This window comes from Sturnira hondurensis, unplaced genomic scaffold, assembly GCF_014824575.4.
Source record: "Sturnira hondurensis isolate 20B ecotype Veracruz unplaced genomic scaffold, ASM1482457v3 Scaffold0005279, whole genome shotgun sequence".
NCBI lineage: Eukaryota > Metazoa > Chordata > Mammalia > Chiroptera > Phyllostomidae > Sturnira > Sturnira hondurensis.
In genome coordinates this window covers 7,465,649-7,490,389 of record NW_028077910.1, presented here as the reverse complement: position 1 = coordinate 7,490,389, position 24,741 = coordinate 7,465,649, and the positions used below count along the sequence as shown (strand labels likewise).

At 43.1% G+C, this 24,741-nt stretch overlaps 1 protein-coding gene across 1 annotated transcript; it reads right to left on the bottom strand.

Moving 5' to 3' along the window:
• Positions 1 to 73: 73 nt before the first annotated feature.
• On the bottom strand, positions 74 to 24,010 carry LRRC31 (leucine rich repeat containing 31). Its single transcript, XM_037046566.1, has 9 exons — positions 23,785 to 24,010; positions 21,042 to 21,191; positions 19,160 to 19,327; positions 16,507 to 16,674; positions 16,112 to 16,279; positions 15,191 to 15,358; positions 11,260 to 11,427; positions 7,645 to 7,812; positions 74 to 473 (listed from the first exon to the last, which is right to left on the bottom strand). The coding sequence occupies exons 1-9, from the start codon at positions 23,972 to 23,974 to the stop codon at positions 142 to 144; spliced, it is 1,680 nt and encodes a 559-aa protein (XP_036902461.1). The 5' UTR covers positions 23,975 to 24,010; the 3' UTR covers positions 74 to 141.
• Between the last annotated feature and the right edge of the window lie 731 nt (positions 24,011 to 24,741).

The following is a 24,741-nucleotide window of genomic DNA, read 5'->3' as shown; positions in this document are numbered from 1 at the left end:
CCTGACTGGGAATCAAACTGCGATCCTTTGGTTCGCAGGCCAGCACTCAATCTACCAAACTACACCAGCCAGGGCTCTGTAATTTTGTTATTTCAAAAAATATTACATAAACAATCATATATGTGACCTTGGGAAAACAGCTTACTGACATCCACCGTGGTCAAAGCGAATGCTGCTTCTGTGGTCTTGGTCAAAGCGTTCCAGTTCTTCCTCCAGGGCAGGGGGGAGGACCCACCTTTTCATTCCTATCTCAGTGATCTCCGGAAGTCTGGTCACTGCACATAACAAGTGCCTAAACCATTGTCCACAATCTCGAAAAGTTGATGGCCGGAGGCTGATATCCAGCTCGGTTAACCCTTTGAGGAGCCACACATTCTGGCAGAAGACAGCCCATCCGGCATCACACACACTGTCGTTGTAGCTCAGGTCGAGCTTCTGCAGCCTGGCCAGATGACCTGTCTGCATTACCGATGCTGAAAGACAAAACCACTATAAATGCTAAAATACAGGAACGCTTTCTGTCCTGGTTGCTTCCCACTTTCAGTAACACAACATAGTAGCTCCGAGATTCATAATGACAAGATTGGTAGTTAATAATGATTTGTTGTTGGCAAGCAGCTTTATTTAGGGCATCTGCAATTACTTTTGTAACAGAAGTCCTCTCTGGGCAGCCCATGTACAACTTGAAAATGGACTTTTTTTCTCTTACTAAATCCCAACCCGAAGAATTTTTTTTTGTCAAGTTCCTGCTCTTTACTCCACTGGGGGCCCAGCTCTTTCTTGCAGACTTTCTCTGATTAAATGTGAGAAATAATGGTTCATCCGCTTCAACTGAGGACCATTGGCAAACAGTCTTTCTGTTGTTTAATACTGTTTAATTGTTCATTGATCATTCATTCAGTCCTTCTTCATTCACCAATCATTTAACTGAGCACGTTCCATGTGTAAAATTTACCTGGATAATTTCTAATCCAACTAAGAGACCTCTAATACACAATTTTCCCTTTGAATAGCACGTATTACAGTACTACCTACAATGACACTTAATACATGACCATTAAAATGAAGCTAAGAGAACAGCTCTAGCCAAGGGAAACAGTACATGCTTTCCTTTTCGGTCAAAAGTCAAAATAGATTATAGAGATGAGAGGATAGTGTAAAGTCTTGGAGTTGCAAGGCACCTTGGAGGTCTCCTCACTCAAGCTCCAGATCCATGATCAGAGAAGAACCCCTTTTACAGCTTCTCTAGGGTGTGACCAGCCAGATTCTGCCTGAAGCACCTGGTTAGGTTGCCCCACAGAGGGAAGCAGCTCTCAGCAGGGGGACGCCCTTCCTGTGGGCCCCAACCTGCCTTCATTTCAGCCTGCCTGAGCCCTCAGCTCCTTCCCGTGCTCCTGCAGCATCAGACAAGTCAGGTGCCCTCAAATTTCCCCCCTTTAGAACATTCCTGTTTTTCCAATCATTTCTTACACATCATGGCTGCCTGACCAAGCGGGATGCTCCATTCCCATTACGTTCATTTGTGACAAGTTTGATTCGACAGTGCACTTCACAGTTTAGCAGTAGGTACACTCGATGGTTGCACTCAGTCCCTAGATGCCCGTGTCCATGTGTTTCTTCCTTTCTGTCATTAACGTCACTCACCACATTCTCAAGACCTAAGCAATGTAAGTGATTCTCAGACCTAAGTGTGAAAGACAATGTGCATGCTTTCTCTCTTCAGAAAATTTTCTATTATGGAAATTTTTGAAACATACTAAAAGTTGACAGATTAGGAGAGTGAGCCCCCAAGGCCCAATCACTCAACCTCAATAGTTATCTGCATTACACCAGTCTCGGCTCAGCTGGCCCCCCTTACTTTCTTTGTTTGTCTGTTTCTTTAGCATTTTCAAGCAAATCCTAGGCTTCATTTCACCTTTCCTATATTGTTTAAATGTTCCAATCATGTGAGTGCTCTATTTATTGTATTTTAGTATTTTATATTATTTATATATTTTTAATTCTGGGTAATTAGATCATAGACAATGGAAATACTTTTTTCATAGTTTACTATATGAAAAAATAATGCTGTTATTTGTAAAAGAAAAAAACATAAGCTACTAGTAATTTAAAAATCTTAAAGAATGTTCCTGCTAGAAATAATAAAAGCCATATAAAGTGACAAGGGTGAAAACCACACGTAGTGGTATATATTACTGGATAAAAATTGAAAGGAAAAAATTCCCTTGACAAAATGTAAAAGGATAAATTTGATCTGAGAAAAAATACTGGTAGTACAATTTTAAAAACATATAATGGCTGACCTATGATTAATAAAATTTGATGCAGACAAAAATATTGGAGAAGCAAATTTTACTTACAGGCTTTAAATGAAATAGCTTATATATGTGTAGTGGTGTCCAATTCAAGCACAAAAATAATGACACCAAAAGCTGATTCTTCGAGAAGGTGTTAATATTGACTGACTTTCATACTCATGAGAATTCTATGGTGGCCCCAAGGCTTACACTCCAATCCCCAGGAGCAGTGAATATAATGGATTTCACTCCCATGGTTAGGTTATGCTATATGGCACAGTTGGTTTTAAGAAATGCAGATTATCCAGGTGGCTTTAATTTAATGACATGAGCCCTTTAAAAGCAAAGATATTTCTCCAGCTGGTAGCAGAAGAGAAATGAAGTCACTGAAAAGGTCAGAAAGATCTGAAGTGTGAGAAGCACTGACACCCTGTAGCTTCTTGAAGATCAGGGGCCATGTATTGAGGAATGACCTCCTGTAGCTGAGAGCTAGCAAGAAAATAGGCACCTTAGTCCTGCAGCTTCAAGGAACTAAATTCTGCCAACAACAAGAATGATCTGGAGAGTGGACTCATCCCCAGTCTTCAGATGGGAACTCAGCCTGCCTGAAACCTTGATTTCAGCCTTGTGACACCCTAAGTGGAGAACTCAGATAAGTTGTGCCCACCTTCTAACCTACAGAATTGTGAGCAAATAAATGGGTATTGTTTCAAGCCTCAAATTAGTTTGTTACACTGAAACACAAAACTAATACACAAATGAAAAAAAGAAAAGAAAACACAAATGACCAGTATCAGGAATGTGAGAGGGGGTATCACTACATACATTAAAAGTGTAATAAGACAACAATTTCACTTCCATAAATTCAACAAGCTTGATGAAATGGGCCAATTACTTGAAAGGCATGAATCACCAAAATTCAACCAAGAAGAAATAAATAGTCCTGTATCTATTTTTTTTTAATTTTTGTCCTCGCCTGAGGGCATTTTTTCATTGCTTTTATTTATATTTATTTATTTATTAAAGCATTTTATTTATTTATCTTTACAGAGTGGGGACAGGAAGGAGAAAGAGTGAGAGAGAAATGTCAATGTATGATTGCCTCTCACGTGTCCCCTACTGGGGACCTGGCCTTCAACCCAGGCATGTGCCCTGACTGGGAGTTGAACCAGTGACCCTTTGCTTCACAGGCCCGTGCTCAATCCACTGAGCTACACCAGCCAGGGCTTTTCATTCCTTTTAGAGAGAGAGGAAGGGAGAGACAGAGATGTGAGAGAGAAACATCGATTGGTTGCTCTCTCATACATGTCCTGACAGGGAATTGAACCTAAAACCTTTTGGTTTACAGCATAACACTCTAACCAACTGATCCACACTGGCCAGAGCTCTATTTTTTAAATTACATTTTTAATTTAAAACTTCTCACAAGGAAAACTACAAGCTTAAACAGGTTCAATTAAAACTTCTGTGAAATAGCCCTGGCTGGTGTAGCTCAGTGGATTGAGCGTGGGCCTGCGAACCAAAGTATCTCAGTTCGATTCCCAGTCAGGGCACATGCCTGGGTTGCAGGCCAGTTTCTAGCAGGGGATGCACGAGAGGCAACCATACATTGATATTTCTCTCCCTCTCTCCTTCCCTTCCCCTCTAAAGATAAATAAATAAAATCTTAAAAAAAGAAAAGTTCTGTGAAATAGTTAAGGAAAAAAATAATACCAATTCTACATAATGTTTCAGGGAGATAAAAGAGGCAGGGACACTTGCCAACTCATTTTATGAGACATCATTACCTGATACCAAAGACACACAAAGATATTACAGGCCATTACTTCTCATGAACACAGCCACATCCTCAACAAATATATAAAAAAGATAATACATCACAACCAAGTGGGGCTTGTACTAGAAACATAAGGCTGATTTAACATTTGAAAATTAATTATTTTATTTACTCTAATAACAAAGGAAAAAATACTCATCTTAATAGATGCAGAAAAAGTATTTAAGAAGATTTCTCTTTTTAATTTTTTTTTAGATTTTATTTATTTATTTTTTGAGAAAGAGGGAAGAGAAACATCGATGTGAGAGAGAAACATCAATTGGTTGCCTCTTGCATGCACCCCAACTGGGGACCAAACCTGCAACCCAGGCTTGTGCCCTGACCAGAAAGTGAACTGAGGACCTTTCACTTTGCAGGACAATGTCCAACAACTAAGCCACACTGGTCAGGGCAAGATTTATCTTTAATTCATTGTAAGAACTCTTGCTAGATTAGTATTCCTTTACCTAATAAGGTCATACCTATTTAAAAACCTACAGCTAACGACACACTTAGTGGTGAAAGACTAAATCCTTTCCCATAATATTGGGAACAAAGCAAAGTATCTGCTATCATGACATTCAACATCTGCTGGAAATCCTAGCCCATTAAACGACCAGGAAAAAGGATCAAATGATATACAGCCTGGAGAAGAAGAGGTAAAACTGTTTCTAATTATAGAAGACATGTAGAAAATCCTATAGTGTCTACAAAAAAAAATCTAGAACTAATAGATGAGTTTAGCAAGGCTGCAGTAGAAAATGTCAATATACAAAAATCAGGTGTGTACCTACATATATACTATGTCAATGACCAACTGGAAATCAAAATTCTAAAATAGTGCCTTTTATAACAGTACCTTTATTAAAAAATAAAATACTCAGATATAAACTTAACAAAATACATACAGGATCTATATGGTAGAAACTGCAAAACACCAATGAGAGAAATAAAAAAGGACCTAAATAAAAAGATTGTTACACTGCGTTCATAGGTTGGAGCGCTCATTATAGTGAAGATGTCATTTCTCCCAAATTTATCTGTAGGTTCAGTGCACTCCCAATCAAAATGGCAGCAGGATTTTTTTGAAGAAGTGGACAAGCTGATTCTAAAATTTATATGGAAATGTCAAAGAACAAAGTAACCAAAACAGTTTTGCAAAAGAACAAAGTCAGAATACTCCTACCACCTAATTTCAAATCTTGCTGTAAAGCTTCAGTAACCAAGACGCCATGGTATCAGCAAAACAGTAGTTATATGGATCAGTGGCAGAGACTGGACAGACCAGAAATAGACCATCACAAATATGGCCAATTGATTTTTAACAAAAATGCAAAGGCAATTCAATGAACAAAAGAGTCTTTTCAACTAGTGTTGCTTGAATGATTGAGCAGTCATACGCAAAAACAACTTTGGTCCATAGCTTACACCTTGAACAAAAATTAAATGAATAACAAGTCAAATAAATGACAAACAACAAGTCAAATGAATAACAGATGTAAATAAAAACTTGTAGAATACAGAAAAATTCATTGAGAACTTGTGTTTTGCAAAAAGCTCTAAGATGCAACACAGAAAGCTCTATTCATCAAATTAACAATTTAATAAAGTCTTCAACAAAACTGGACTCAGCACTCTGCACTCTGCAGAGTGCTTACTCTGCAAGATACAGTTAAGAGAATGAGAAGACATGCTATGGAATCGGGAAAAACATTTGCAAAGTACAGATCTGATATGTAAAGGACATGTAAATCTAAAGAACTCATCGATCCAATTTCTAAACTTAGGCAAAAGATTAGAACAGATACTTGACCAAGGACTACAAGCAATGCACAAATAACTATATTTAAAACATGCTCCCCATCATTAGTCATTAGGGAAATGCAAATTAAAGTCACAATGCTTTGTCCTCATCTCCTAATTATAATATTTTACCATGGAATTTGTTTTGAAAAAAATGTGTCCCAACTAGATTGAAATATCAGAAAACAACGTGAGTAGAACACAAATTTTTTGTTTGCTTATGCATAATTTGTCCACAGGAAACACTAAGTAAATGCATAAAACTGTATGCAGCTGTGCCAAGCCAGGCATAGGCGTAAACAAAATCTCCACACCCACCCCACACACACCTCACAAGGACAATGAGCCTCACCCACCCACATCCGGGTTCAAACATTCCATCTCACGGTCAGATAATCCTTCCACCCCTTAAAATAACTCACAAGCTGCAACCCAACGCTGCACAGTCCTGAGCCTTTGCCTCTTCCATTTCCCCCTTCCTCTCAGCCTTTTGTCTTGTTCTTCTCTGTCCTCCTTTTCTCCCCCTTTCCTTGTCTCTCTTTGTTTCTTTCCTCTAGTGTACAGGCTGTTGGGTGTGGGACAGAGAGGAAAGCCAGTGAGAGTGCCCGCTCCCACAAACCTTAATCCTTTGCCAGATGAAATGCCCCATTTGCTGTTGCAGTTATGCATTTCTTAGCCACTTCACACCGATAAGCCTTACTACCATCTGTATTAGTTGCCTGCTTTTAAAAATGGGTCACTGATGAAGTTTCTGAGACTTGTGCTTCTAATTATAAGCCCTGGGGTTACTATTGTGTGATTTTTGCACAATGCATGACTTTTTAGGGACACATGTCATGTTAGAGCAGAACTGAGTGTAGGTGCACCGAGGACACAGGTGCAACTAGCTGAAGTGCTTGTTCTGGACCGTTTATTTGGAGTGGCACTCACTGCTTCAGAGACTGGCTGCTGGCGGCTGAATAGTGGCCAGTGGACACTGTGTGGAGATGAGGGTAGATAGGAGACAGATGTACTCTCTAATTCACTGTTTCCCAACGGAAGGTGGATGTGTAGAGGGGCTTCCGGAGGATATTTGTTTAAGTATTGCACTGGAATCCCACCGTGCAAAAGCTGCTCCTTATTCAATTCTCTTTCCATCTTTCTAAACTGACATGGGAAAAGTGTCTGACTGGTGCCACAGAGTCCTCTACTCCCTTCTCTGTCTAGCAGAGTGAAGGAACCTTTACTCAAAACCTTCAGCTGGCAACGGTCTAAGAATGTCTACCTATGAGTTATGATGATCGGTTTCCTGTTTAAATAAAAGCATTTAAGTTAAAGAGTCAATATAAAGAAAAAATGAGGTGATGGCACAGGTACCATATGGATAGGGCAGCATTTGTAGAGGTGGAATGCAGAGGACTGAAGCTGCGTTAACACTGAGTTGGTAACGGGCAGGCACCAGAGGCTCTCGTGTGTGGGGAGGTGTGGAGCTACCTGCCGCCAGGCAGGAACCTCCCGCCACCACATCTACGTCCATCTCCTTTTATGGAACATCCTCCAGTGTCTTTCTGGTTTAGATTGCCCTCCTTCACTTTAATGAGCTCTCTTCTTAGCAGGTGCCTGGGGGAAGGGAAGCTGCAGAGAGGGCCCCAGCCTCTCTGCCTTCTCTACCTGCCTGCCCCTGGGCTTGCTGGGCAGGCACACCGGGCTCTGCAGGCCAGGACTGCTTTGGAACCTATGGATACAAACCCAGGAGAGCCACGTCCTCCGTCACCAGGGAACAGCTGCTCAGCCTCAGCACTTGAAGGGACGTCGAAAGCTTCAGTGTTTCCAGAAGCAGCTTCAGGTTGCCACCAACACACTTATTCCAAGAAAGGTTGAATACTTCCAGAGCAGGGAGGTGAATGGAGGCTTCAGCTAAAATGAGAACAATAAGATTAGCAATCACCTAGGCTTCCTCAGAGGCCGTGAGCCTTGAATCTGAGGAACAAAGGCCAAGGCAGCAGACCAACCTAACTGACGTGCCGAAAGTTGGGGAGAGAGTTCTCTCCCGCCTCATATTCACGGCCTGGGTTTATGTTATCTATTTTTGTTTAGGAGAAATGTTGGAAAATGTAGAAAAGTAAAACTTGGTTCAATGGAATTTACTATCACCTCAGATTTCTGTCCTTTCCTTCACATTTAAGAAGAAGAAAGGCAAAGAGTTTGGGCAGCTAGGCAAGATTTCCAGCCTGAGCTCTGGTTGGGCATAGCCCACTGTGCAGTCACCACTGAGAGTTGGAGCCGGGGCCGGACCTCCCTCAGACCCCGAGCCGCAGAGTGTGTCTGTGCTTGCCTAGCTGTGGCTACAGAGACAAGGAAGGGAAGTACTACACTTTGAAAGATCTTAAAAGAAAATAAAAAGAATTTTTTTGTTTAATTCTTAGTTTCCCCTAACATTAAAATTCACCAGAACAACTGATTCATAAGGTAAGGAGTTAACTACATTTTAAAGTTCTTTCCTTCTGCCTTCTTTCTAAAAAATAAAATGTGTTCAAGGAGAAAAATATATATTCTTTTATAATATCTAGTAAGAAGATTCCTCTGATTCATATGGTACAGAGACCTCTCAGTAAAAAATGGAATTTTTTTCTTCTAAGTGATGTAGAGAAATACATATCACTTGATCTTAATTTATGCTGAAGATTGCATAAAAGATTTAGGTTAGATGAGATAGTTTAGTATAATATCTACTTGGTTATGATCCACTGGTTCTGCAGCTATAATTGGAACAAGCTGTGTCTTCTCCAGAAAACACAAAATTAACAACAAAATTCAACATTTTCCAACTAGGAAGAATATTTATAAAACACCATGTTGTCCCCAAATTTATTTTTTGTGGAACTATTCTAACTGAACATTACTCTGAGCAGTGGAATGTGGTGTGTCAGGGTGTATACATGCTTACCTAACCATTTGACCCCTTTGAGAAGTTAATCTATTTATCTTCTTACTTAAAGTGTAAAAATATAAAAAATATTCTGTGGGTATGCAGTGAAGAATAAACTCAATCCTTGCCCTCAAGGTTATGATCTGGGAGAATGCGGACATTAAAAAAAATAAACAAATGAATGCATAATGATTAATTCTGATAAAGACTATAAAGAAGATACAGGGGCTTCTGATGTAGGTAGGGAGGAGCTGTGTTAAAAGGGGATGTTTATGAAACGTGAAGTCTGAGCTCCCCAGGGAAGGGTGAGGGGCAGGGAATTCCAGGGAACAGAGAGGCCTAGAGGCAGGAGAGAGCTCGGTGATGTGAAGGGACCCAAAGAAGCCAACCGAGGACGGGTTTGGGGAATAAGAGGAGAATGGCAGAGAGGTACTGGGCCAGGTCTCTTAGACCACATGAAGGAATTTGGATTTTACTAGAGGTGTTATAGACAGTATTGGGCAATGATAAGATCCATTTTTAACTGGTAGTGATAAGATTCCATTTATGTTTTAAATAGAATTTATAGACTCTCGCTCCATAAAAATATTAACAATGAACATTTATTGAGCATTCACTATGTGCTCAGCACCTTTCTATGAACTTTACATGGATTAACCTCTGTAATTCTTACAATCCTACAAGATAGGATACTGTTGTTTCATTTCGCATTTTACAGACAAAGAAACCAAAGCACAGAGATGTTCAGTACCTCGGGTCACAAGAGCCAGAGCCGGGACTTGATTTTAGGGGCAGTCTGATTCCAGGGGCCAGAAAATACATCCTATACCTCCCACAAAATAATTGCCATCAATTTTAGGGAATTCACACAGACCCCTACCCCAAGCATAACGACAGACTGGCCATCTGACCTGGGTGGGAACTCCAGATCTGAAAGGCACATATATGCTCCTCTTCCTCATCCAGACAGAGGGGTAATGATATGAGCAATGCTTGGAGCAGTACACGGCAAGGACCAAGTCTATGGGAGCTGAATGAAGTACTTGGGCTGAAAGTGGGGGCAACAGTATCCTAAATACAGAGTTGTTAGAATTCAGGGTAAATTATATATATATATATATGCATTTATTTCTAGTAAGAGATATTAATAAATAGCTACTTATTAATAGAACACATTTATTTCATTAATAACAGCCTTTGTCTGGTCCATAGTACAATTCATATTTAAGGAAGTGCCAACTGACCTAACAGTTGCAAGTTCAGAGAGAAGGACTTTATTTTTTCTCCTGTTCCAAGAAGCACCAAGAATCCAACCTCTGGTCTTGTACATGCGTGCAGGAAAGAGTGAATCGACCAGGCCCGAGACTTCTCTCCCTAGGAAGGCCTGCTTGCAAGCCTGGCCCTTGGCTGGAATCTGGCATCTTAATTTGGAAGTGTTCCCACCATTCCCTGGCTGATAAAGGTGGTTTGCGATGTCTAAAGTGTTTGTGTACAAGTAATATGGTGTATCCAGGATGCCAGCTCTCCTCCTGTGAGTCTGGAGTTTCAGTATGTGTCGGGGAGAGGGTGCCTGGCTGACCAGCCCCCACTAAAACCCTGGACCTGGGGCAGGAGAACCTCCGGGGAGACAGTTCGCACGTGTCCTCACAACAGAAGGGGTGTCCTGTGTGACTCCGCTGGCAGCAGGCTTTGGGAAGCTTGTGCTTGGTTTCCCCAGACCTCGCCCCATGCACTTTTCCCTTTGCTGATTTTGCTTTATATCCGTTCACAGCAATAAATCTCAACACACGCACGACTATATGCTGAGGCCTGCGAGTCCTGGCAAATCTCTGAGCCAGCTACTGGGGACTCCCACCAGACACCACATGCCCAAATTGCTGGCTGATTGAGTGGTGTGCTTGGGAGAATACTGCAAAATCCCTTTGCCTCAAAATGTCTCCCTCTACTTGCTGGCCACACTCTTGCCCTCAAAAAGGCAGAAACATCAGATTCATTAGACCCTTGATGGTTGCTAGGCTGTGTCCATGACCTTTAGGCCTGCCCAGGGTCCTGAGAGAGCACAGCAAATCCTGTTGGGAAGTGGGTGCTACAAGTCAGCTAGGTCCACAGGCTGGAAATTGCCTCCCTTTTCCCATCAGACAACAGTCCCGATTTATATCGGTGCCTCACTGAAATTACAAGGTACTGTGGGCATGGACCTCTGGGCTTGGTTATATACACTTCAAATTTTAAATATTAAATATATGAATGCCAAAGTTATTCATGTGCCCTTTAGAATGTCACTTTTAAGAAAGCATATTTTCTGAAAAGAAGACAAAATAGTACTTCATACCTTTGCCTGTGGCTGAGTCTTGAAATAATGAAGTTCACGTATAGGTAAGACAACACCCCCACCCCAGGTGCCACTATCCCACAATTCCTGGGAATGTGCTTACCTAGGGCGGTGAAAGTCTCCCTTTCCAAAGCATAGTTGTTGAGTAGTAGTGACTTCAATGCTGGTAAAAATCGGATCCTGCTGAGCAAGTTTTCAGAAGAGCTGCCCATCTTTTTGTTGGCAGATAAGTCCAATTCTTGAAGATGCGAGAGTAAAGGGATGACCTGGGCTGTTCAAACGGCAGCAGTGACATGTTTTAGGCCCCGTCTCACCAAGAGTCCCTGGGTGTTTGGCTCCCCCAGGCTCCCTGATGGGCAAGCCCTGCCCTCCCCTGCACACCACCCTTACACTGCCCTTCCCTGCTCGCAGCCTGGGCCCTTCCCCTTCTAGAGCTCTCTCCCAAGACTCTGGAGACCAAGAACCAGCTCCAGTCCCAGCTCTGCTACCAAAGAAGGGTATGATTTTGGACAGTTTACTTAACATGTCCGAACTTCAGTTTTCTCAATAACAATATAGCCATTCTACTTCACAGGGTCATGGGGAAGGTTAAACAACTTGGTACATCTAAAGGGCTGGGTAGAGCGCCCAGCACACACCAACTGCTCGATGAAAGGTCACCGTTATCTTTCTTTCCTCAGAGTGTAAGTACTAGGAAGGCAATCAAGCAGTCCTAACAGACGTCTGTTGGGAGCAGCACAGGATTAGGCCCTGAGGGCCCCGGAGATGGGAAATCGTGGCCTCCTGGGATCTCTGCGAAGCTGGCTCACCTCGGAGCCTTCCAGACCACCTAAACCCTAGTCACACTGACCTCTTAGTCACCGTCACATCACCCTAATTTATTTCCCTCACTGCACCCCCATTATGTAACGGGGTGTGTGTGTGTGTGTGTGTGTGTGTGTGTGTGTGTGTGTCTTCTGTCTTCCCTCACTGAAGGTGAGTTCTGTGTGTAGGAACTGCTCCATCCCCAGAGCGTGCATCAGAACCCGGGGCACCAGAGGCACAAACCAAACAAACAAATACAGAGTTCTCGATTATATAAGGAGGAAGGGGGACAATAGGAAGATGAAGGGAAGGCAAGCACCTGGGGTCCCAGCAGATGCAATAACTACTCCCCCTTTGAACCTCCACAGTACTTCGTGGTTCACTGTGTAATTTGAATATTCATTAGTTTATTACTCCCCCTCCCAGATGGAATTTCCCTGACCGTGAATTTTCCTAAGCCCACAACACAGTTGTTGGTTAAGTGATCTACAAGTCTATTTCTTTGGAGCTGCCTAGAATAATCAGATAAATGAATGATTAATTTAAAAAAAGAACACGGCCCTGGCCAGGTAGCTCAGTTGGTTAGAGCATTGTCCCCACACACCAAGGTTGTAGGTTTGATTCCCGGTCAGAGCACACACAAGAATCAACCAATGAATGAATACGTAAATAAGTGGAACAACAAATTGATGTTTCTTTCTCTCTCTCTCTCTCTCTTTCAATTATTTAACATCATAAAGATTTATGTATTTAGTACATAATACATCAACAAATGAATTTTATTTCCATTTTCTCAAAATTAAGCAGAAGGAGAACAATGCAATTCGCTACAGCTTTTAAATAACTAGCTTTCCAGGGCCATTCCCCTGTGTTGTGGGCTGTGAATCTAGATGAGAGAGGCTAACTCCTCTGTTACATTAGTAGTAACAGTGGGGTCCTCTAGCAGTTTAATCTTCCCCTGAGCAACAACATGAGATGTGATATTCATGCTGTTCAGGTGTACCCAGGGAAATGTATTACTGGGAATCTGATGGCCTGATAACTTGGGAGTGTCTGTCCCAGGTATGATGCTCATAAGTATGAGGGGATACCTCATAAAGCTCTACCTGGAGCTCAAACAGGGGTTGTTTTGTTACTTTAAAATCTTCGAGCCTTGAACTCTCATTTTCCAAGCTCGAGGGATAAGAGCCTAAGAAATAGCTAAGATCCAAAAGATAGATGTTAGATCTAAAAACCTATTTTACTGTTTTCCTCCCCAAGTTGTACTAAAATCAATGGAAAACTTCTTTTTTATTCTTGTTCATTGAGTCACTCATTTATTCAATCACATAGTCAACTAACATTTACTGGGTGCCCACTGTGTGCCAGCTGCTGTGTTTGGGCAAAGGGGAGATGCTGAAGGTGGTGCACCCACACCCAGGATGAGCCCATGATCTGAAGAGAGCTCAAGGGCAAGGGCGCCGGGGGGCAGAGCCTGGCTGGTGTGCGTGAGCGTCAGCACAGAAGGTGTGGCTGGAGCAGCGCCACTGAGGGGAAAGGGTAGTGACTGAAGTCAGAGTGATGGAGGACGCAGACAACCATTTGGACCCTCTCGATAATCTAGGCAGGAGATGACCGTGGCCTAAACCAGGGCAGTAGAGGGCTAGATGGTGAGTGTGATCAGATTTGGGATGTATTTTGAAGGTTTATTGTGGTTACAGGTGGAATAAAACCCTTAATGGCAAGGCTATGCTTGCTGTGTGTTATGAAAACTGCATTTCTACATTACATGTTCAAATGTAGTAATAACAGGTAGTAACTACATGTAGTAATGGCATATAGTATTGCATGTAGTAATAACAGGGCTATGTCGGGGGTAGAAAGTAAGTGTACTACCTGAGGTTGTGATGGACACCTGTTAGGCACCAGCCAGCTGACTTTTCTGTAAGTTCATCTGTGTCTGAGTGACTTAACTTACCTGTTAGTCTGCAGGCCTCAACACCCTTCGTTTGGGCTTTCTCTCTAAACCTGTCTCTGTAATAATCTTGGTGACACTCACAGCTTTGTTTCTAAACAGCAACATAAATCCAAAGTGTTCCCCTTCAAGTGCCATGTGTATCACCTACAGACGCACATAGGAGAACTTCCGATTCGCTAACATTTACTGGGTATTTAATACATGCCAAGTACTATATTGGAGCATTCAGAGCACTTTTATGATTTGAGCCCCCCCATAACTTCATNTTGAGTCACTCATTTATTCAATCCCATAGTCAACTAACATTTACTGGGTGCCCACTGTGTGCCAGCTGCTGTGTTTGGGCAAAGGGGAGATGCTGAAGGTGGTGTACCCACACCCAGGACGAGCCCATGATCTGAAGAGAGCTCAAGGGCAAGGGCGCCGGGGGGGGGGGGGCAGAGCCTGGCCTGTGTGCGTGAGCTGTGCTGAAGCCTCGCCACTGAGGGGAAAGGGTAGCGACTGAAGTCAGAGTGAGGGAGGACGCGGACAACCATTTGGACCCTTGCAATAATCTAGGCAGGAGATGACCGTGGCCTAAACCAGGGCAGTAGAGGGCTAGATGGTGAGTGTGATCAGATTTGGGATGTATTTTGAAGGTTTATTGTGGTTGCAGGCGGAATAAAACCCTTAATGGCAGGGCTATGCTTGTTGTGTGTTATGAAAACTGCATTTCTACATTACATGTTCAAATGTAGTAATAACAGGTAGTAACTACATGTAGTAATGGCATATAGTATTGCATGTAGTAATAACAGGGCTATGTCGGGGGTAGAAAGTAAGTGTACTACCTGAGGTTGTGATGGACACCTGTTAGGCACCAGCCAGCTGACTTTTCTGTAAGTTCATCTGTGTCTGAGTGACTTAACTTACCTGTTAGTCTGCAGGCCTCAACACCCTTCGTTTGGGCTTTCTCTCTAAACCTGTCTCTGTAATAATCTTGGTGACACTCACAGATTTGTTTCTAAACAGCAACATAAATCCAAAGTGTTCCCCTTCAAGTGCCATGTGTATCACCTACAGACGCACATAGGAGAACTTCCGATTCGCTAACATTTACTGGGTATTTAATACATGCCAAGTACTATATTGGGGCATTCACAGCACTTTTATGATTTGAGCCCCCCCATAACTTCATAAATAGTAAGTTTAAGGGTGTATCTCAAATTTGCCAAGTTTCCAAACATATGTCAAGGCTTGCAAGTCCTTCCTTGGCTCTGTGGCACATACTTACTCAGCGACACCATGTCGCCAGCTGTTAGAGAGCACTGGTGAAGATCCAGGACTTCCAGGTGCTCCAGCGTGGCCAACTGAGCTGGCGAGTCTTCAAAACCTCCACCCAGCTCCTTGTTGCAGGAAAGGTCAAGTTTCCTCAGCTCACCCAAGTATCTAAAAGCAGCATCTGCAAATCAAGTCACAATCCCATTCCGACACGTTACAAGGTGGTAAGCAGGCATGGAGCAGGGGAGGGGGCATGTATGCAAAAGGGAGATGGAGGAAATAGATCAGAAAAACGCCAAGACGGAGGAATAACTGTAGACTGCAGACTCCCTACATCCTGCCCTCTTTAAATTTGACAATGACTTCAAACAGATGATGGTCCTCCTACTCCACTTGAGCTTTGGTGTTTTCATGGAATTCTACACTTACTCAAGCTGTTGGTAAGAAGGATACTATAGGTTCTGTAATCAAAGGGAAAACTCACTTTCACTTCATATTTTCCCTTAACATAGATGCTCTAAGCTGAGAAATAAGTTTTATCTTGGTACCATGGAAGCCATTCTTTTTATCGGTACCAATTCCTACTTACTACTGAACAGAAAATAATGCTGACATGTTTAAAAGGAAGAGAAAAAGGAAGTGCTTTAATGGCACAGAAGCTTCTGCCCAGTATCTATCTTAAACCTAAAATATCCTGGCTTTTTCAGTTTCATCCATTTTAAAAGTTTGTTTTTGTAGTCCTGAAAGTACATGCTCACTGTAAAAGAAAAATACACAAAGAAGATTTAAATTACTCATACTCTTATTCCACAACATAACCACTGTATATATTTTATATAAAAGTTATAAAAATATAGAACATATAATGATATATACTCATAAACACATAAAATAAAATTATATAGTATATAAACTGCAGCCATTGCTAACTTACCCAGTAGTGTGACACTCTTTTGTGATAACCCGCAGGACTGTAACTGCAATACTTTCAGACTTGAGGTACTTTTTAACCCCTGAGCAATACTGTTTAGACTGCCACCGATGTTTCTGTTCATGGAAAGATCAAGTACTTCAAGACTTTGCAGCGCAGGTAGCAACTGACCTGGAAGGAAGGCAATTTGAACAAAAGAGCAACTCAGTAAAAGTGCAGGCGTGGGAGGTGGGGCAGGCAGGAGGGGATGAAGCCCCGTGGGCCTCGGGGATGGAGCCAACCACTCTTTCAATTCAGGGTGAGAGAGAACACGGCCAACTTTGTCTCCCAGGTTACCCAAACCTGGGCATTTTTACTTTCCCCCCACCCCCCGAAAAGCCTCTTCCAACTCCATTTACCCATAAATGTCCCATCTTCTGAGGTCAGGGCGCAATCCACAAGCTCCAGCGTTCGCATCTTGCTCCCTGCTTGGAACTCCTGGAAGATCAGAGGCACATTTCCTCCCACTTTACTGTTCCAGGACAGATTCAGCTCTCCGAGGTCAGGTATCGCTTTAAGTGCTTCTCCTGTCACAAAGTGGTCCAAAGACTGATCACTAGTGCGCAAAGTGGGTAATGCATTTCGAAGTCAACCCAAACGTTATCTATGGAGTATCGAAGCAGGCAAGGTACCGGTTAGGTGCCAAGGACCAAAGAGAAGAAAAGGCCCCAGTCTCTGTGCACTCCCAGCAAGGGGAGTGTCTGCATTTACAGGCAGAGCACGCTACTCCTTCCAAAGTCCCAAAGCCATGCTTACGAGCAAAAATTATTTTTTAAAAATCCTCCTGTGAGTGGGGTGTTTCTTACTGAGTTGGTTTCATGGTAGTAAACATTTGCACTAGTCCATTCCTTTCTCTCCTGCCCCCTCCCTGGGAGCAGCATTGCTGAGAAGCTTGGCCAGAGGTAGACATGAGACAAAGCCAGTCACTGGCCCCATTGGGGTAAAACTCACTCGACATCAAGAATGTCACATACAAATGAACCAACCACTACAGAGGAGAACTAATAATAGAGCATCAGGCACTAACAGCTCATAACAACCACACAGCCTTTGGGGGTAGAGAAGGGGGCAGTGAGAGATGAGTGAAATGACATTTCCGAAACCATTTCACACCAGAAAGCGCCTACGGGCTACACGGGGGAGGCTGGGGGAGATCAGGAGAAGAGACCGGAGGGATGGTTAGGAATGACTTTCACCATCATGGGGAGGACAGGCTGGAGAGCCACACGTAGAAAACGTACTTGTCAATGTGCAGAGTCGACCCTAACCCTGAACAGTCAAGAGTGCTGGAAAGTGCCCTGCGTCAAGAAGCCTTTCTCCCACAGCCCGCTGCTGGGCTTGGACTTCTACTTTTGGTTATTCATTCTATGGATTATTCATTCTATGGATTAAGGCGTTAGGAGTCCAGGAACCCCATGTTAAAATGCACACTCTTCCCACATAGGTATCATTTTGCGTGACATCGGCAGTCAGCAGGGGTGGCTTTCTATAGCCCTGCAGCACCAGAATCAGGGAGTAATGGTGACGAGCTTGTCTGCAGTGCTCATGGCACCGGACCGTTATGCACTGGACACCCTGCACTAAGCAATCGTAACAGGTGCGACGATGGGGAAATGCTTCCTGACTTACATTACCTGGCCGGTAGCGTGTTCACTGTCCCCATACCCCATCTGCCATTAAGGCGAAGGAAAGCCCCTTCTGATGGAGGAGGATACAGAAATCCTCCCAGAGAGGAGAGAGACTGAGGCAGGGGAAAGGGCACCAGACTCCAGAGCAACGAAGATGCACATTCTCTCCTGGACACATGAGCTTGGAGCGGGTCCCCAGGCAGAAATTCCATTCCCTGGTTTCTCAAGGAAATGGAAGGAAGATCATGAAAAGATTAGACTAATCAAAGAAAATAAGGAAACTACATTTTATTTCCGTGCCCAAGTAACAATGTGTTAAATTCGCGATTCTGCTACACCATAATCACCTGCTAACCAACAGAACTAAATTCCTCATGTGAAGCCATAGAAAGGAACTTTTGGACGAAGGAGTAGGGAAAGGAAGATCTATCAGCTACTGAGCACCTATTCTGTGCCCAGTATGTAGTAGACACTTCACAGAAATTATTTACTTATTTAATCCTCACAATAATTTTTTGAAGTGGGTATCACACCTTTCCAGAGAGAAGAAAACTGAGGCTCAGAGAGGCTAAACAGTTTGACCATGGTGGCAAAGGTAGTTAGAAGTGGGATCAGGATCTGAACTAGGACCTGGCCCACTCTGAGATGTGTGATGTTTCTCCCCCGCTGTAGGAAGGGTGGCCCAGGGGCATCAGCTGGCTCCCCTCTTGTAGGGAGGGATCGGAGAGAAGACATTGGCATGAATTGTGTCGTTTTCACAGAAATCTTTGCAGAGATGTAAATGATCAAAATACATCACTGCAACAAGAAGCTTCAGATAAAGAAAAACTTAAAAATATTAATGTCATCTAAAACCAGCAAGCTTTTAAACAGTCATTGGGTTAGTAACAGGACAAATTTCATCCGATGTCCTGTCACTCTATGTTCAGCATAAGAACTAACTTAATTGAGGTTCTACTGCTCTTGAAACCATTTCTTTTAGTTGAAATATCTTGTTTTTGATCATTTTTTAAAAAATGGAAGTGGAAAAACAGAAGAGATTATTTTGGAATTGGAGGAAAATGTAATTGTTATTGACTCTACCTCCTCTAGTTCACAGGTGAGGAAACAGACCAGAGAGCAAGTCGGACAGGAGTCTCCACTCACACCCCGTGAGGACAGGTACCCGGTCAGCCTTGCTCCCTTCTCTCTCCTGCAAATGAGCCCAATGCTAGGTACGGGTTACACAGCTCCTTGGAAGTTACGCTAACGCTGTACACCACGTTGTCTCAAGCACAGCACCCTCCTCCAGCGCTGAGGGAGTGGCGACCCAGAGAGTTTGCCCTTGAGGGGGACGCTGCAAAGATGTTTGAGGGAAGTCCTTCACAAGGAGCACTCATCATACCCAGTGCTCGAACGTCGTCAGTGGTGAGTCTGCAACTGCCCAGCCTCAGGCTTTTTAACTTGTTGACAAGATGCATTTGTTCAGTGATTAAAGGGAGGGTTCCGCTGACGAAATCATTCCAGGAAAGGTCCAGTTTTTCCAAGTCTGGGAGAAAAGGCAGCAAAGCAGCTAGACGTGAACAAGAGAAAATGCAGATTAGCACATGAAAGGTGTGATGTGTAGTGAGTAGGATCCATTGCCCTTACACACAGAACGTCGTTGTGCACCGTAAGAGAATAAAGGGGACGAGGGCGCGCGGGTCTTTCACCCGTGCAGTTGGAGAGAATGTAACATCTGCATTTCTTATTTCTTGGGACGTTTCCTATTTTTGCCAAATAACAGCACCCTGATAATGCAGTGGTGTCTCTGTAAGATTTCACAGAATCTCCCATACAGTTGAGACAGTGGTGATTCCACTGTGGCCACCACTGTGTCTCTAAGGTGCATACCAGTCCTCTCATTCTGTGGATCCCTCTCACATCCACCACCCGGGCATCCTACTGGCTCCTCGGGCTGATGGCCTAGACTGCTCTCTGGGCCAGGACTGCTGAGGTTGCAGGCAGTCCATCACCTTCTCTTTTTTGTCTTGGTTACCTGGGCATCGCCACCTTCCAAAGCTGCTGTTACACTGTAACAGGCTAACATATGGGGATTTAGAATGGCACAAAGCCAGACTGGAACATTCTCTACCACTGCTCATTGAAAGTGAACCCACTCTCTGTGAAAAAGGTGCTCCAAGGCCATCCTTATCTCCAAAGCTACTCGACAAGAGTGTTGAGTGGCAGTGTGGACACAGAGGCAGTAAAGCCTGTTTGCCTTTAAACGTCGGCCTTGCACATCACAAGGAGGCGGCAGTCAGAAGCAGCGTCCCAAGCGCCTACGCTCACAGGCACAGCCACTCCAGACCTTCCAAAATCCTGAGGCCATGCTTAGCGGCAAAAACTCATTGTCTTTTCATTTGTGTTCACAGCACAGTGGCAATTTCATCTTATTCACGGTGACCCTAGCTTTATAAAGCGATAAGTCTACTGTACCTACTAAGAAAGGAAAAAACCCAGGGCCTCTGGGGTCCACTCTCAGAGATTCCAATTCAACGGGTTTGGGTCGGACGCGAGTCCCTGCATCTCTACACGCTCCACAAATGATTCTGACATACAGGCGCTTGAGGCCCCCAGGCCTGCTTAGCGCTCCCTCTTGGAGAATTGTCCAAAATATAATGGCATGTATTTTAATTAAAATAGTCAAGGACTCCTCATTCAAAGTGCAGTTCTTTTGCTACATCTTTGTGGGGTAGACGAATCTAATTTGATTAAAGGATTGGTTTCAAGTTTCTGACAAAAAGAGGGGGAAAGTGGGGATGGTGGTGTGGGCCTGGGTTCCTCACAGTTCAAACTCCTCCTTCAGTGTAACAAAGGGCAGTGATACTTTTGTGTACACAAGTACACAGTAATTTCTGGTAGTTTTACTTTTCATTCCACAGATAACTAAACAACACAACACCACTTTAAATTCCCAGGAAGTTTCTGTTTTACAGCTGAGTGTCTTGAGTTTATCTCGAACGCAGGAACAGATGTTTCTCAGGGAGCCAGAGGCAACCAGTAGAGAACTAAAAATGCTCAGAAGAAACAAACAAAGGAACTTCCTCAGCTCAAATCTTTGAAGCTTCAAGAAGGAAAAATTAACTTGTGTTTTAAAAAAACCAGTGGCACAGCTGCCCTTTGTGAGTAGTCTGGGGCCACCCTGCCAACCGTCGGCACCAAACGAGCGATGACTGTGTTTTGCCTCTTTGTTTCAATCTATGGGCCATGAGTTCCTCTCTGTGCAAAGTCAACTGCATACAGACCCGTCTCCCTCACGTCTGCCGTCGTTAATCTGCAGTTGTTCAGATCTAGGCCCTTGTCCACAGCCTGCTTGCCCAGCTTCTGCAGGAACTGCCCATGTTTCTCTGTCCCGCATCCTGGTTCCGGTTCCAGTTCTGAAGACAGAGCCTTGGCTGCATTAGAAGTATAAAGAAGAATTTGCTGTTAATGATAGATAGCAGTGAGGATGCATAATAATCACACACAAAAATTGAAAACACAGACAACAACCCTGAGTGGGTCTCTTGCTTCGAGCATTTACCAGAACCAAACCTCTGTTCCAGCCTCCAGGTGCTTGACACTGACCACTCCCCTAACCCTTCACTCAGGAAGGAGCCCAAGGAAACTCAGTGGCTTTTATTAAGTTATTTTCCAACTTAAAATCTGTATTGGCCTCTGTTGTTTACAATAAAAAATCCCAATGTTTTCACAAAACATTACCTGTTTGTAACAAGATCACGCATTCCTGTTTTCAAGGAGCTACCTGTCTAGTGGAGGGACAGACAAGAAAGCCACAGTTACAATACAGAGAAGTGCAATGGTGGAGGCATGCCTAGGGTGCAGGGTACACAGCAGTGACCATAAGTACCTCTGGTGTGGTGGGTGGGTCTTGGCAAGCTTCCAAGAGCAAGTGGTGCATGATTTGCACCTTAGAGGACCAATGAGAGTCAGCCAGGTGGGTGGATGTGAGGGAGGGGTGAGCAAGGGAAGGTCTTTCTAGACATCCCACTTAGGGAAAACACGGCTAGTTTAGGAAACTGCAAGTGAATCCAAATGTCAGGAGTAGCGGGTGAATGTGAGGCTGGAGCGAGGCAGAGGTCATGGAGAGATAGGTACCTGATCCCAAGCACCTCGAAGGCCATGCTTGGGAGTGTAGACTTTCTCTTCAAGGCAAGAGGGTAAGCAGGTGAGAGACACCAGCATATCTGTGTTTAGAAAAAGCGCTCGGGGGCAGTGTGGGGGACAAGTTGGCAAGAGAGCAAGACTAGAAACAGAAGAACCAGTTAGGAAGCTGTCACAGTGGTCCAAGCAAGAGAAGAGAACCAGAATAGCAAGGGAGAGGATGATCCAGAGTCCGTGAGCCATTTGGCAGGCAGACTTCACATGACTCCAGGAGCCACAGAATCTTGAGAGACATGAAAATCCAGAAGCCGTGTCTGGCTGGAGCAGCCAGTGTTCACCAGCAGGGACCACCAGCTGTTGGGTGCTGCACTGTTGATTTAGTGAACACCTGGTTGCAGGTATTTATTCACCATGTTCCTGAAGCTCCAAGCCACACTTTAAAACAAATACCAACAATTTTCTAACAGACATTGTCTTCCTCTAGAAGTAGACTTTAACTTCCTACTGACAAAAATACATTTAAAACATATCTAACCTACGTGCAGGTAACATGATGCTATTTTAGGTATGTAATACAAGTAGGCTGGTGGAAGTGAGGTAGGGATAAATGGAACAACATCGGTCGCAGGCTGAAAATTGTTAGAGAAAGATGGTCCTGGGGACTAATTCTGTTCTCTATACCTTTGTGTATGTTTGCATAAAAAGTTTTAAATGTTTTAAATATATTTAATCTAATTAATAATGAATTGATGGCATTGTATATGCCATCATATTGCCAAATAATATGATGGTATGTTTGAAGAAAGATTGGACAGTATTTATTTTCATAACTCTCATATTTGTCATTTATTTTCTGGGAATTTATACTTTAAAGGAAAGCTGAAATTCCATGAGGCAGGGAATAAGGGAGAAGGAAAACCAAAGATAATTCCTGAAGGGCAAAAACAAGAATTTGCTATGTAATTATGGAGATGCATATAATGCAATATTATGCAGCTGTTAAAATTATACACAGGAACATCGTGAAGCAAGTTAAGAATTGAGCAGCATATGCTCCAGAAGTTGGGTCACTGTTTCATTCAACTCAAGAGGAATCTGTGAGCTTTTATAACTGCCAAACATGCCCATCTGGCCCCGGCTGGCCTACCTCACCTGCCCGTCGCTATTACTGCCCCTCTCCCATCTCTCATCCAGCTTCCCCAGACTTCCTGACTGCCTCTCAAACACCCAGGGTGCAGTCCCACCTTCAGCCTTTGCATTTACAGTTCCCTTTTCCTGGAAAGCTATTCCCACAAATACCTCGGTGGCTGGCTCTACTCATTCCTTCTACATAGCTGGCTTTATTGGATCTCTGAACCAATGCTACCACGTGAGAGAATCCTTTCCTCCAAGTCTGTCTAAAATAGCACCTCCATCCATCCCATCATTCTCCACTTAGCCTGCTTACTTGTCTTCATATCACTTATCAACACTGAGATTGTACCTGCATTTGGTTCTTTGTTTACACAAGGTCCTGTTTCTCATGGCTGTATTTTGAACACTTACAAAATACACTAGCAGGCACATAGTAGGAACTCAATAGATGGTTGTTGACTGGCTAACTGACCACAAATGCATGCACACAAATGAAAGATCAAAAAGAATCTTGAAGAAATGATCGTTTGTGTTTAAACAAAAGGATATTAGGTATTTTCTCTATACCTTTCTGTATTATTATAGTACTATTGACAATTTAAAAGTAAAATTAACAAACTATCTAAATATTTAAGTAAGATGATAAATGTTTAAACAGAAACTCATACCAGGTTTAGTTTAACCCAATAATCTCTTTAGGGGAAAACTTTATTCTAAAAAATAAAAAAGTAACAGTAGCCAGAAGTTTACCAGTATCTAAGGGGGCAGGCTTCTGCGTCTCGTCGCTGGGGTGGGAGTCAGCTGTTTTAAGGTCGCTGCTTTCTTTTCTGCTTTCGGCTCTGGAGGACCTGAGTTTTGGGCCCCTGAGGAATCTGTTGACAAATGACGTCCGGGGTTTAGTTTCTCCCTCTGAGGAACTTTTCTTCCTTGTTTGACTCATGGTCAAGTTGAAGGATGCCTTTCTTCTGTTTCCTAGAATTTCTGAGAAGAAAACAAGACTGTCAAGCCTGCGTGGGATCAGGACTTTCCTACATGAGTTTTCATTTCCACCTTTTCCTTCTGTTTGTATTGCTGGTAATGTTTAACATAAAAATAGGAATGATGTAATCCAGGATCCAGGAACTAGCTGATGGTAGCAGATGTAAATCCAAAGCAAATTTACATTTTTAACTTTGCCCTATTTTATTGTGTGAAATACAGGTCATTACACACCACTTTGGTAAGTACATCAAATGTGTCGATGAATTTTACATTTCAGCAGTCAATTAATTACCTTCTAAGAAAGTTAGTAAAAGATGATATAATAAGGGGACTAAGTGGTGATGGAAAAAAATACAAAAAAAAGACAACTTAGCATAAGAGTAAGCTGTCTGGACTCTCACAAAACTGTCTCCCAGAGGAATTTGCCTTCAGTGACCCCACCCTCCTCTCTTGGCACGCTGCTCCTTTTTCTCTTGGCATTTTTACTTTCTCTACTCCAACCCTTTAAAACACATTGACAGTAAAGAATTCATTCGTCCCGTCAACAGAACCTACTATGGGCCAGATATTATTCAAGATGCAAGAGATTCAGTGAAGAATGAGACATAGCTCACGTCCTCACTGGGTGGGAAAATGGATCTGAGTGTCAACGATTACACTGGGGAAGTAGAGGATTTTGGTTTGCGGGTAGCAATATATATGGCGAGGGTGGAGGTAAGCAGACAA

Coding starts and splice junctions, on each gene's coding strand:
- LRRC31 (XM_037046566.1), bottom strand. CDS start 23,974: ATGAGTCAAACAAGGAAGAAAAGTTCCTCAGAGGGAGAAACTAAACCC. Junction 19,328..21,041: donor GGCAGACGTGAGGGAGACGG/GTCTGTATGCAG, acceptor GTTCACGTCTAG/CTGCTTTGCTGCCTTTTCTC. Junction 16,675..19,159: donor TGACGACGTTCGAGCACTGG/GTATGATGAGTG, acceptor ACTTTGTGACAG/GAGAAGCACTTAAAGCGATA.